The sequence below is a fragment of the Tachypleus tridentatus genome, chromosome 6, assembly GCF_004210375.1.
Source record: "Tachypleus tridentatus isolate NWPU-2018 chromosome 6, ASM421037v1, whole genome shotgun sequence".
Taxonomy (NCBI): domain Eukaryota; kingdom Metazoa; phylum Arthropoda; class Merostomata; order Xiphosura; family Limulidae; genus Tachypleus; species Tachypleus tridentatus.
In genome coordinates this window covers 168,871,281-168,884,363 of record NC_134830.1, presented here as the reverse complement: position 1 = coordinate 168,884,363, position 13,083 = coordinate 168,871,281, and the positions used below count along the sequence as shown (strand labels likewise).

At 30.2% G+C, this 13,083-nt stretch overlaps 1 protein-coding gene across 2 annotated transcripts in view; it reads left to right on the top strand.

Annotated features, from left to right (window-relative positions):
* Positions 1-13,083, top strand: part of LOC143254412 (annexin A5-like) — a 74,920-nt gene that overhangs the window by 54,894 nt on the left and 6,943 nt on the right. For both annotated transcript variants that reach the window (XM_076509533.1, XM_076509534.1), the window contains exons 4-10: positions 2,189-2,305; positions 2,963-3,044; positions 5,134-5,228; positions 8,060-8,264; positions 9,778-9,857; positions 10,642-10,695; positions 12,003-12,192. In XM_076509533.1, the coding sequence (XP_076365648.1) occupies positions 2,189-2,305; positions 2,963-3,044; positions 5,134-5,228; positions 8,060-8,264; positions 9,778-9,857; positions 10,642-10,695; positions 12,003-12,192 (823 nt within the window). The remainder of the gene's footprint in view (positions 1-2,188; positions 2,306-2,962; positions 3,045-5,133; positions 5,229-8,059; positions 8,265-9,777; positions 9,858-10,641; positions 10,696-12,002; positions 12,193-13,083) is intronic.

The window sequence follows — 13,083 nt, the reverse complement described above, 5'->3', positions numbered from 1 at the left end:
ATGCGAAAAGCAGATGGTGTCGAAAATGCTCGATTTTGTCCACTTGACATTCCATTTAATGAGCTGAAAATGAAAGCAAAAATTAAAGACATATGAAAATCAAACACACCATCTATTAGAGCAAAAAATTATCTATCAAATGACATGAATTATTTTGCGAAAGCATTTCATTTATGAATATGTTTTTTTAACTTGAAAAAACGCTCACGAATTATTCCTCAACCCAATATTTTTGGTGAACCAATCAGTATTTAAAGTACTGAAAAAAGAATTGATAGTCCATTGCTTTTATAATCAGTAAACAAACTTAATGAACAAACAACACACTTCATTTGATTCAGTAAGTTGTGTTCAATTGAACTTAGCAGTTAACTCCGAAAAAACAAACATATTAATTTATTTGTCAAACCTGTTATTAAACAGACATTGAAATTTATTCACCAAACTGTAGTCAGTCAGTAAATTAAAGCAGTTTTGTTAGCTAATGCATCAGTTTAACTTGTGGGAAATGAATAGCTGAAACAGTCAAGGTAATCTGCAAAATGTAAACTACCTGATACAGTACCTAACCTTGTTTGAATTGAATAACTAAACAACCCGGGTAACTGTAAAATGTAAACTACCTAATACAGTACCTAACCTTGTTTGAACTGAATAACTAAACAACCCAGGTAACTGTAAAATGTAAACTACCTAATACAGTACCTAACCTTGTTTGAACTGAATAACTAAACAACCCAGGTAACTGTAAAATGTAAACTACCTAATACAGTACCTAACCTTGTTTGAACTGAATAACTAAACAACCCGGTAACTGTAAAATGTAAACTACCTAATACAGTACCTAACCTTGTTTGAACTGAATAACTAAACAACCCAGGTAACTGTAAAATGTAAACTACCTAATACAGTACCTAACCTTGTTTGAACTGAATAACTAAACAACCCAGGTAACTGTAAAATGTAAACTACCTAATACAGTACCTAACCTTGTTTGAACTGAATAACTAAACAACCCAGGTAACTGTAAAATGTAAACTACCTAATACAGTACCTAACCTTGTTTGAATTGAATAACTAAACAACCCAGGTAACTGCAAAATGTAAACTACCTAATACAGTACCTAACCTTGTTTGAACTGAATAACTAAACAACCCAGGTAACTGTAAAATGTAAACTACCTAATACAGTACCTAACCTTGTTTGAACTGAATAACTAAACAACCCAGGTAACTGTAAAATGTAAACTACCTAATACAGTACCTAACCTTGTTTGAACTGAATAACTAAACAACCCAGGTAACTGTAAAATGTAAACTACCTAATACAGTACCTAACCTTGTTTGAACTGAATAACTAAACAACCCAGGTAACTGTAAAATGTAAACCAGCTAACACTTTGTTTTAATTTGTTAGGACGGAATAATTAATCTCGGTAATAAAAAAGAATTTAAACCAGTTAATACATTATTTTAATCTCACAGTTTTTTTGCTGCATTAATTCAAAGTTATTTCAAAATTCCATGTGTTAGTTCAAAATACCCAAGTGAATTACATGTAAATTTATGAATATTTAATATTCATTTTATCACACACCCTGAAAACACTTGTTTGACCTCCCAACTTAAAATTTGTATTGTAAAAAAATATTTAGTGTCCATGTGTAAATAAAAGTTTCATAAAGCAGCAAACACAAATTAATATATTTCATATTTAAACACACCATTTATAACTTCTAAAAATATATGTAATTTTTGTAATTAAGACAGCTCAAACCACATGGAATAACTCAACATCAAAGTAATGTGACTTAAGTTTCCTAATTACAAGAAAATAGCAATAATAAGGTGACTTCTAAGCAGAATTTCTTAAAGTTTCTGAGTGATGCACTATCTGGTATTAATTATGTAAGCTATAGTAAAACAAGAATACATAAACAACGACCCAGTTATTTGCATGAGTGCACGATGATGACTGAAAAGGGAATTTTTTGAAGAGGATTTTCACTTGCAGTAATTTTATTTGAAATCAAAGTTGTATGAAACTGTGAATTATATTATTGTCATTGTATTCACAGAGTAAAGCTTAACTTTCTAATGAAAGTTAATAGACTGTTGAAATTTTAGGAAAGTGTGTAGATTTTGATTTGTTTTCAAGTTCAGTTAATATTATTCAACATCGTAACAGGCTTTAGCACAGTCTGTGTACCCTCAGCTATTTGTTGCAGCCCACCCAAGTGTTCCATCTCAAAGCCCTTATTCTTCAACTGGTGGAAAAAGTAGTTACACCGTGATGTCACAATCTGTAAGCAAGTTTAGATTATAGAACGTTAATATTATAATATATTTTAAGTCAACTTTAACACAAAGTTTGAACAACTGAAATAAAATTACTTTAAGTTGTCATTTTAATAGACTTTGTGTATCAATGTAGTAGCAGGTCATAATTTATTTTACTTGTTTCTTGTAGTAATGTTATTTTCTGTTCATTTTGTGTATATCATTTAAAATTTATATGGATTTATAAAATATTATTAGCTTATAAGTCTACTTCCACAATATACTTTATGTGCTAGAAAAATATAATTTAAGTTGAAAGTTAAACCAGTGATACTTAATTCAAGTAACCAATAATTTTGTTCAGATTCTTTTTGTAGTATATCTTCTTGCATCGTTTGGTTTTTTTTCTTATATTTTAGTTTATTTTATAGTTTTGGATCTTGACTTTAGTCCATTTTTAACCTGATGTGTTTTCTAGATTTTTTAAATATAATAGCTGTAATCAGTAAATGATGTGGAATGCAAAGAAATGGTGATTGTTTCTCTGTTTTGAGTAAACCTTAAAAGCAGTTTTCAGAAAACTTTTCAAAATAACTTGTGACACATTTGTTCAAATTTTTTAATACTATTAAGCTTCTTTGAATTACTAAACCTCATGGCTTGGTTGTTACTGATTTTGTAGCAACAAGGCACAGTTGTACCAGCCCGGCCATTTGATCCACAGGCTGATGCCCAAACCTTACGAAAGGCTATGAAGGGGTTAGGTAAGTAATAACGACATTGATTGCTCTTCTACAAAAGTTCTCAAACCCCACTTTCTAAAAGTATGTCATTTAATACTCCGCCCCTCCAGATATGCAGAAGTACGACACATACAAAGACGCCTTTTTTTTTCGTGCACCACTGACTCATCCGTTTGATATGATGTTCACTTTTGCAATACAGTGCCAACTGAGAGTGCCACTGTGACAGAAAAATTAAAAGTCCACCATGATTGGTTTGTTTGCTTTATGAGCATAGTTTTCTAGTTTGCAATAAGGAACATTATTAAAATAGATCTAAAGATGTAAATGTTAAATATTTATGGCTGAATCTTTTAAATTTATCGTTAAACTTTAAAACAGTTGCTGAATTCAGTTATTACTTGTATACTCCCTTTCCCTACCAAGCACACCTCACTATTTGAAAGACCATGTTGTAGTACTTTACAAAAAATTATTAAACATTATATAATTGGTCCAAATAGTTAGTTTGGTTGAAACAAGGAAATGTTGTGTCAAAAAATTAGTGTTGTAAGAATTATATATCATAATTTTTCAGATTAATTAGTTAGCAGCTGATCCAAGAAGTATTTATCTTCTAGTGTATAGTCTGAAAGAGCACACATTAACTTATCCTCTAATAGAAAATAGCTTGGTTATAACCACTGATAGGTAAGACGTTGTTGCAACATGTGAGAGGTTGAAGAAAGAGAGAGAGAAAAAAAAAAGAGGAATATCAGTTTATTTTTAATTATAAATTGAACATAAAAATTGTCTCTTTTTCTGTATGTAATCTATTCTTATCTGTTATCATTTGTTTAAAATTCTTTCTAGTAGATGTAACTTAAAAGGTTTATGTGTAAGTGCAGATATTGTCGATTAACAAACTTGAACAGGATGAGATAGGTTCAACAATAGAAGCTACATTCAACAAGTAACATGGTTTCTGTAGTTAAATTACACTTTCTTGTATGTATATTCATTAAATCACAATTATTTATTTATATGATGGACAGTATAGAAAAGTTGGTGATTCGATGATAAAAATATATAAAGGGTGAAGTTCAGGTCACCAGATACTCTTTAAAAAACATTTTGGGGGAATTATTACCAACTTATATTATTTCAGAATTGAACTTGGATTCCAAAATTAATTCATGAATGCATTTTGATAACCCATCATTTCACAAAGGGAAGATGTGTAACTATATAGAATGACCTCTAGCAGAAGTCATCTAAAACTTAAGAGATAACATATATTGAAAGGCAGTATTAGAAAGTTAAACCTTATGTTATTTATTTTATAAACAACAACAAGAAAACTATGGTACTTTGATTCTCTGGCATTGTGTTTTACCTTTATTGTGTTGTTTATTGTTATCTTTGATTTCTTTCTTGGAACTTATTTTTGTACTGAAAGTACTGATATACTTGGAATTATTTATGTAAGTAAAAGAAAAGGATTTTGAAAACCTAGTTGTTTTGTCATTTTATTTGTATTCTATGGTAAATTACTTCTGTTAGAACCAAGTTTGAATTATTTTTTTTTAAACATGACTTAAAACAGAGATAAAAAACCATTAGTTAACTATTTGCTTTTTAACATAATAGTTACCCGGTTTTGAATAACATGAAGCAATGAAACAGCTCTTTGTGGGAAAATAGATTTATTTCTTTATGCTGTTATGGATGAAACTTTGTACAGACATAAATCTATTATCCCACAAAGAGCTGTTTCAAAACTTCTTGTTGTTCTTAGATAATCAATGTTTCAACTTACATAATGTCTCTAGGGTAAGATATGTTTCAACTATTTAAAATCTCCAGAATAAGGCATTTTGAAGTAACTGATATTTTATAGTTACTGGATAGAAAGCATAAGCTGAAACATAGGTTGAAGAAACACTATATAAAAACTAATACTGTTATTTTTTTAAAGAAGTAATTTTGCTACACATTTGATAGTATGCATATAAATTAACCAAAGCCTTTTTTGTTTGAAAAACCTGTAGAAGATACTCTGTAATTCTTGAGTATTAAATAATGTTACTTTGGGACTGGATTTATTTTTTCATTTTTTTAATTATTCCAGGGACAGATGAAAAAAGCATTATAAATATCTTAGCCAGACGTGTCAATGAACAAAGACAGCAAATTGCCATTTCTTACAAAACCCAGTTTGGAAAGGTATGCACTTTCGTAATTTTATTATTAGCCATTGCATGAATAACAGGTAAGCTAAAAAGTGTGTTATTCAATAAGTTTAATAAAACATAAAAGCAATAGTCTGTAACATTGTGTTTTGTGTGTGAAATTACTAAATATTATTTACATAGCAGGTAGAATGTTTTCTCTTTGAGAATAGCTTGGTCCATTTCTGCATCTTTCAATGAGACTTGTAATATGAATATGGCTGGGATTTTTTTACAGTAAGTGTCTGTGGCTTGTTGGTAATGAATTCAAACCATAAACAAACAGCACACAACCCACATGTTTTAAAATAATGAATAAAAAAGAAGTCAAACATAGGTACAAAAAATTATTTGCACTGTAGGATATTACAATGGTATCTAAAATTCTAAGTTGTTCTCTTTTCTTGTAAAATGTCCACACAGGCTGATTCAGTTACTTTTGAATCCAGTTTACAAGGCATTTATCTACTCTGTTTCTTACTCTATGATTTATGATAAGGTCACTTATATTACCCTGTGGGTTACTACAGTTTCATCTAGAACTTTAAATAACTTATCAAAATCCTAGTAGGCTGTTTCAGTTACTTTAGAACCAAATTGACAAGTCAATTTCTCTTATCTGTTTTATTGCAATGCAGCTGTAAAACGCATTAGAAATCACCCATTATGGCTAATCACTCACATGCCAGTTAACTTTGTTTTCTTTCACTAATGATCTTTCTAACTTTGGTTGTTTGCCTATATATATTTATATACATATTTTCTAGTTGGAGCTTGGAACTTTCTACAAACTAGGAGATGCTATGTTCTAACAATACCTACACAGCAAGGAAAACTTAGAGGTTTCAACAGTTGAACTACGCACAAAATATTTGACTGTCACTGAGTTATGTAACAAAATTAAATTTGTCATAATTATCACCTTTAAGATAATAATGTTTAAAACTTTTGTTATGAAAACTGTATAATAATTAAATATTAAGTCACAAAGTAAACTATATAATAACTATTACACTAAGCATTTTTGTTTTTCCAACACTTGCATTCCTCGAGCCTTAAGATAACTCCCACCTAAAAATCTCATATTTAATGTAAAGTGTGCTGATACATGATGATATCATCATTTGACGATAGCCTCCATCAACATCCCCTACAATTATGCTTGAAATAACTTCATTCCTTGTCTTGGCAATGTCTTGAATGGATGTGTTTTTAAACTTATATTTGAAATAGATGAGATTTGTGACACTTAAAAAAGTTAAATTTCATTCAAGTATAACTTCTTTCCTTACTAGAGAAAAAGAGAGAAGCATTTCTTGCTTACTTATTATGAATTCTCAAATGACAGTAACTTCTGCTTTGTCCTGTGATGGTGAAAATTGAAAACATTACCCAGGATGTGTTTGCTATGGTGGCTGGAGACTTGTTGTCTATGGGGGACATAACAGCCATCATTATTTGACATGTTGCGGGTTTCTTCCTGCATCCTGGTCATTATCTGCCTAACAGTTGGTTGGCATTCAATTTCAGCATGACTGGAATGGTGATTATTTTGACCAACTGAAAGTAAAATTGACAATTCTTTGTACAAAAACACAAAGTAATATAATATGACATTCCATACATTAAAACTTTGGCTTTCTATTGGTTATGAAGAATAAAGTCTAAAATGTCAGAGAAAATCATTGGTAATTTGTGAAGGAGATGATTTGGTAAGTGGTTCTGATGTTTATAGCTCCCTAAACGAATAAGATTGAATCATATAAATGTTATTCATTGCTTGAATAATATCTATATTATGATAAGAAATTTACATTAAATTCTTTACTTACTGGAGGTGTGGGAAATAAATTAGAGAAGATGGAAGAGCATATGTCATAGTTCTCACAATAGGAGATTGTGGATTTTTGCAAATACATCTTTATAAAATTAAGAACTTAATATTGAAGTGTAATTTATCAACAACAATATGAAGCAAGTTTAATTTGTATACATACTTAATAAAGTAGTTTAATTAAATTTTGAATGTAACCGTAGCAGCCTATGAAATGCACATATTGACCTGTATGTTGCAAAGGGATTAATATGTTTTTCAGTCAACATTTGAAACACATTTTCTTTATGGATACAAAACTTTAAGAACTGATAATAGATGGGGATTCTAAAAGCAAGGAGATAATTTTGAGTTTTTGTAGTGAAGAAGTATTTGTTGTACTATTTAATTTTGTTTTAGATAAAAGTAAATGTCTTAGTAAAGAGGTACCATCTAGTGCTTGTTTCCTCTTTTGATTGACCTTTACTTTGTTCACATGGTGTCATGTATAGAGTACTGAGCCATGCATACATAAGAGATGCATGTTTATTATAGAAGTAACTGTTGAAATGTGGATTATTTGATTAACTCTTTCATTGTTATGATTTGCTAACAGGAAAAAAATCATCTGGATTGTGAATAATCCAGATTGTCAGTGTTTATGCTAACAAGGATTCACTGTGCATTAGAAGTTAAATTGAACTGTAATAACACTTAACATCATGGTTTAACATAAAAAAACTTTAATTTACTAAGCAATATGAGCTGAGCATGTCTAAAACTTTCTTTTTACCGAAATAAATATAGTAACAATAATTATTAAAGAGCAACAAAGATTACGAAACAGGGGCAACCATCCAACCCTTTTATTCTCTATTTATGTTTCATTTGAGTCCTGCAGAATCCATTGACCACAAGTCAACACCTGATGCATTGAATAGCAACATTAACTGGACTTATTGCTTGTCTTTTAAAAGAGAGGGCATTCCTGAGTTAAGGTGTTTATGTTTTAGGACCTGGTTAAGGACCTGAAGAGTGAGCTCAGTGGAAGATTTGAAGATGTAATAATGGCTCTGATGACTCCTCTATCAGATTTTCTGGCTTCAGAACTACATCATGCTATTTCTGGATTAGGAACAGATGAACATGCTCTAATTGAAATCCTTTGTACGAGAAGCAATCATGATATTCATCAGATAACTGAAGCCTACAAGAAGTGTAAGAGTATTTCAAGTCCATATCAGAATCTTTGAATGAGTTGTGACAAATGATACCATTTCACATTAATACCCCTTGCTCATTTTTAATAACTGCAATCTAGTCCTTCCTGAATCTTTATAACAGAAAAGACTGCTTACACAAAGTTTTTCACTGCATTCTGGGAACTACAGAAACCAAACACTTTTTAAGATTATTTTGCAAAGTAATGTCAATTTTTGAATGGTTGGAAAAATAAAAATTGTGAATTGAAGTGGTGGTTTTTAGTTTTACTGAAATTGTGAGAAGCTGGAACAACTGCCACGTGGGTTGAAGTAATTGAAATGTATTTTCAAAATATTATCATGTCACTTTGCTCAGAAAAGAGTGATTATTTATGAATATTTTGTTTCACCATAATTGAGGAAAATTTGTTTGAGAACATTTTATTGAGGAAAATAATCAAGAAGTTGAATGTATAAGACATGAGTGGTTTGATCATATTAGTTTTAAATCACTGAAAATTTTTTAGAATATAAGACATAAACTATTGATACATATGGATAATTAATCACACGTGTGGAGTTAAATTATTATTTCAATATAAGACAGTGTTAACAAGAAATACATTATTAACCCTTTCAGCGCTTAATAACAACTTTTAATGTTTGGCATGGCACTGAATATATATGTTTGATACTTCAACTAATTATGGTATCAGTAATAAAAGCATGATATCTCGACAATAACTCAACAAAAGTCCCTGAAATATTCAGTGATTGTACTCAATACTATATATATTAAATTCAATACATAAGAATAACAGGAATAAAGGAAGGTCACCTGCTGTGCTGAGCCTTCAAGTTGACTGTGGTCGCCAACCATGCTGAAAGGGTTAAAATAAATAATCTCTAGTTGCTTAACACTGAAACCAGTGATGTTATTTAACAGTTACTAGTGACAACATAAAGGTCATTTAATGGTCATATGTTTTGTGTATTTCACCTCTATAAGAATGAATTATTACAAAACACAAGTTTGACAAAATTAAACAGTATAACTGTTGTGCTCTCTCCACTTGTAATGTTTTACATGGAACATTAACATCTAAATTATGGAATTTTTATATTACTGATAGAAGTAAAAGTGTTATGAGAAGAGTAATTCAACTGAAAAAAAAATGTTATTTTAAGTTACATTCATTCAAGCAACAGTTACATGTTAAGCAAAGTGGATGATACTGGAAAATTTAAAGTTTAAAGGAGAAAACTCTTCCTTGAGTAAATGTGCTACAAATCAGTCTTTTCTAATATATTAGTCATGCTGATTTTGTTATGTACTCTTGTTGAAAAGTAAAATAAGTGAGCTTTGATTGGCTGTCACAGTCATGAATGATTTTTAAGTAGTAATTTTAATACTGGTACCAAAATAATCAGTTCATTGGTTTTCCTGTAGAAATGAATTTTTTGCTAATTGAAATATTATGAACAATGTTTTTATTAAATCATGTTAAATTTTTCTTTTTACAACACAGTGTATCGTCAATCTTTAGAGAGGGATTTGATAGGAGATACGTCAGGCTACTTCAGAAGATTGTTGGTTTCTATGACAACTGTAAGTGGAATTTATTATTTGTAGTCATAACTAATGACAAGTGACATTTAAAAAGAACCTTTTAATTGGATCAACTGATTTATAAGCACTAGAAACTTTTAAACTTAGTAATATTTGTACTTCAGAGATCGATGAAATCTCAAATCACCGCAGGCAACATTTTCATATAATTGGTTTTACTATGTATACAGTAAACATGCACTTAGCAAACAATTTGTATTGTAATATTGGACAGTAATGTGTTTTATACAAATATAAATAAGTATACCTATGTGTATTCATATAAATAAAATTATAAATAAGTATACCTATGTGTATTTATATAAATAAAATTATAAATAAGAATACCTATGTGTATTCATAGAAATAAAATTATAAATAAGAATACCTATGTGTATTCATAGAAATAAAATTATAAATAAGTATACCTATGTGTATTCATATAAATAAAATTATAAATATGAATACCTATGTGTATTCATATAAATAATACTTTTAATCTCAGGTACTTACTTTCAGAAGAAAAAAAAAGATACTTCATCAATGTTGGCCAAAAAAGCAGAAAAATATGATACTGTATCGATTATAGTAACTAACTGTAACACAATTCAAGCTTTGTTTTTGATTACTAATGGAATGTAACACTTCCATGGCTTATCTGTACAGAAAGCTTTGCTTGTAAGATTGTATAGAATTTCAAAATTAAAATGTTGTTAGAGTTAAAAGTTTGAAAATGTGTATTGCTTTTTAACATAGACAGTAATCATTATTTATATTAATTCAGGGTGGAAGGGATGAAGGACCTGCAGACCCAGTTAAAGCTAAGCAGGATGCTCAGGTAATAAATTATTCTCAGGTTTATCAGTAAAAACGTCTAAAGTGAAATAGAAACCCTATAACTTGAGCGGTTTTGAAAGGTGGACCTTTCTTCTTCAGGGGCAAACTGGTTGTCTAAGGTGAAACTGTAATGAACTACCATTCTAACTAGTAGGTGATAAGTTCAGTAAGCTTGTGATCCTGGGTTTAAATCTTGATATAAGCAGTTCATATTAGTATCCTGAAACTATGCCAAAGTAACATTAATTGAAACTGTATCATAAGATAAATTTCCTCATTCTTTTACAGTAACATTATTAACATGGATGTTGTTACATTATATGTCTTAATCAGTTATAACTTGTACTGTGTGTTGAGTTATATAACATATGAAACTTTAGATTTTGTTGTCAAATCTTCAACCTGTACTGAGAAAAAATTAAATAATTGTTTTAGTTAAACCTGAGTTCCTGCTACATCTCTTCAAAGTTGAATTTGGTACATATGTTATTATATAAATTATTTAACAATTTGTCAGTTACAGTATGTTGACTTAGTGTTTATCATATTGGAATACAAGTTATTGCATAATTGTTTTGTGTTTAATCCCTTATTATTTCAAAGTATCCTAAAGTGATTTCTGTGTTCAAGACTTCATAATGTAGGTAAATTAATACATAGAATTACTTATGGACTTTTCTCTATGTTAAAATATTTTTGCTTGTGAGCTTTTGGTTCTCTTACTGGAGCCTTCAGTGGACAACAGTGTACATTTTTACCTGATAAGACAGCCAAAAGTCCACAAATACATATATTTTAACATAGAGAAAAGTCTGTGTGTAATTGTATATACTAAAATGATCTCTCTTAGTGAAAGCTGTTTCAGAAAATCTGAAGGTAAGTTTTGGGTATTTCATGACCTACCATGTAATATCAAGCTATAACTGATAAAGATGTTATGTAGCCTATCATATAATACCAATTTCTAACTGATGAAAATGTTATATAACATAACGCGTAACATCAATGTGTAACTAATGAGTATATCGTATAACAGAAAATATAATACCAAGTTCTAAGTGATAAAGATGTTGTCTACCTAATGCATGATGTGAAGTTGTAATTGATAAAAATGTTATAAACTGATGTATAATACCAAGTCATAACTGATAAAGATATTGTATAGCTTAACACATGCTACATTGTAACTGTATGAGTAGGTAAAGATTATTTAATATTTTATTAATTGTTAAATTAATGTAAGGTACACTATTAATATATTGTTAGAGATATACATTTTAATACATTTATCTTTAAATATTATAACAGAGTCTTTGCAATGCTGGAGTAAACAGATGGGGAACAGATGAGTCTACATTTAATGCCATCATGGCATCTCGAAGCTTTGCTCATTTAGGCCTTGTATTTTTTGAGTATCAGAAAATAGCTGGACATAGTGTTCCTCAAGCAATTGAAAAGGAGTTCTCTGGTGACATAAAACAGAGCTTATTAACCATAGGTAAACATTAGCTTTGTCAGTATTTAAAGTGTCGTTAATATCAACCTATGAATCATTTAAGTACAACCTCGGTAAATATACAGTGTGGGCATTTTCTAAATATGTAACATCGGCCGGCTCCTTTTTTCAAAGACTTTTAACTTTAAATAAATATATTCTTAATCAACTAAATCATGAAGCCTCAATGGCCAGTTTGATGTAATCTCCCTCTTCTCAGAAGTTTCAACAACTGAAGCCTGCAAGAAAGATAGCTTTAGAACTTTATATCCAAGACCCCAACCCATTGATACATATCTCCAGCAACCAGTTAGCAACCCTTATAGAATTCACTATCTTCAAAACTAACTTTATGTTCAAAATGGTTCACGCCCGAGTTGCGCCAAACATGCTCACCCTCCCAGCCGTGGGGGCATTATAATGTGATGGTCAATCCCACTATTCGTTGGTAAAAGAGTAGCCCAAGAGTTGGCAGTGGGTGGTGATGACTAGTTGAATCCCCTCTAGTCTTACACTGCTAAATTAGGGACGGCTAGCACAGATAGCCCTCGAGTAGCTTTGTGCGAAATTCAAAAACAAAAACAATTCAATAACCAAAACTACTTACAAATAAATGGCTTAAGTATGGGGAATCCAGTGTTACCAGTTCTAGTGACATTTTTATGAGACAGATTGAATATCAAGAGATCAATTCAGCCTTACACCCACCACTATACTGGTACAGTTATGTTGATGATACAATTGCTGGATTCAAATCTACAGAACACACACTTAGTTTTTTTCAGTCACATTAACCCGATACATTCCAACATTAAGTTCACCTCTGCACAGGAAACAACTAACCGAATAGCATTTCTTAACCACAAAATCACTAGAACTGATACACAATTCAAA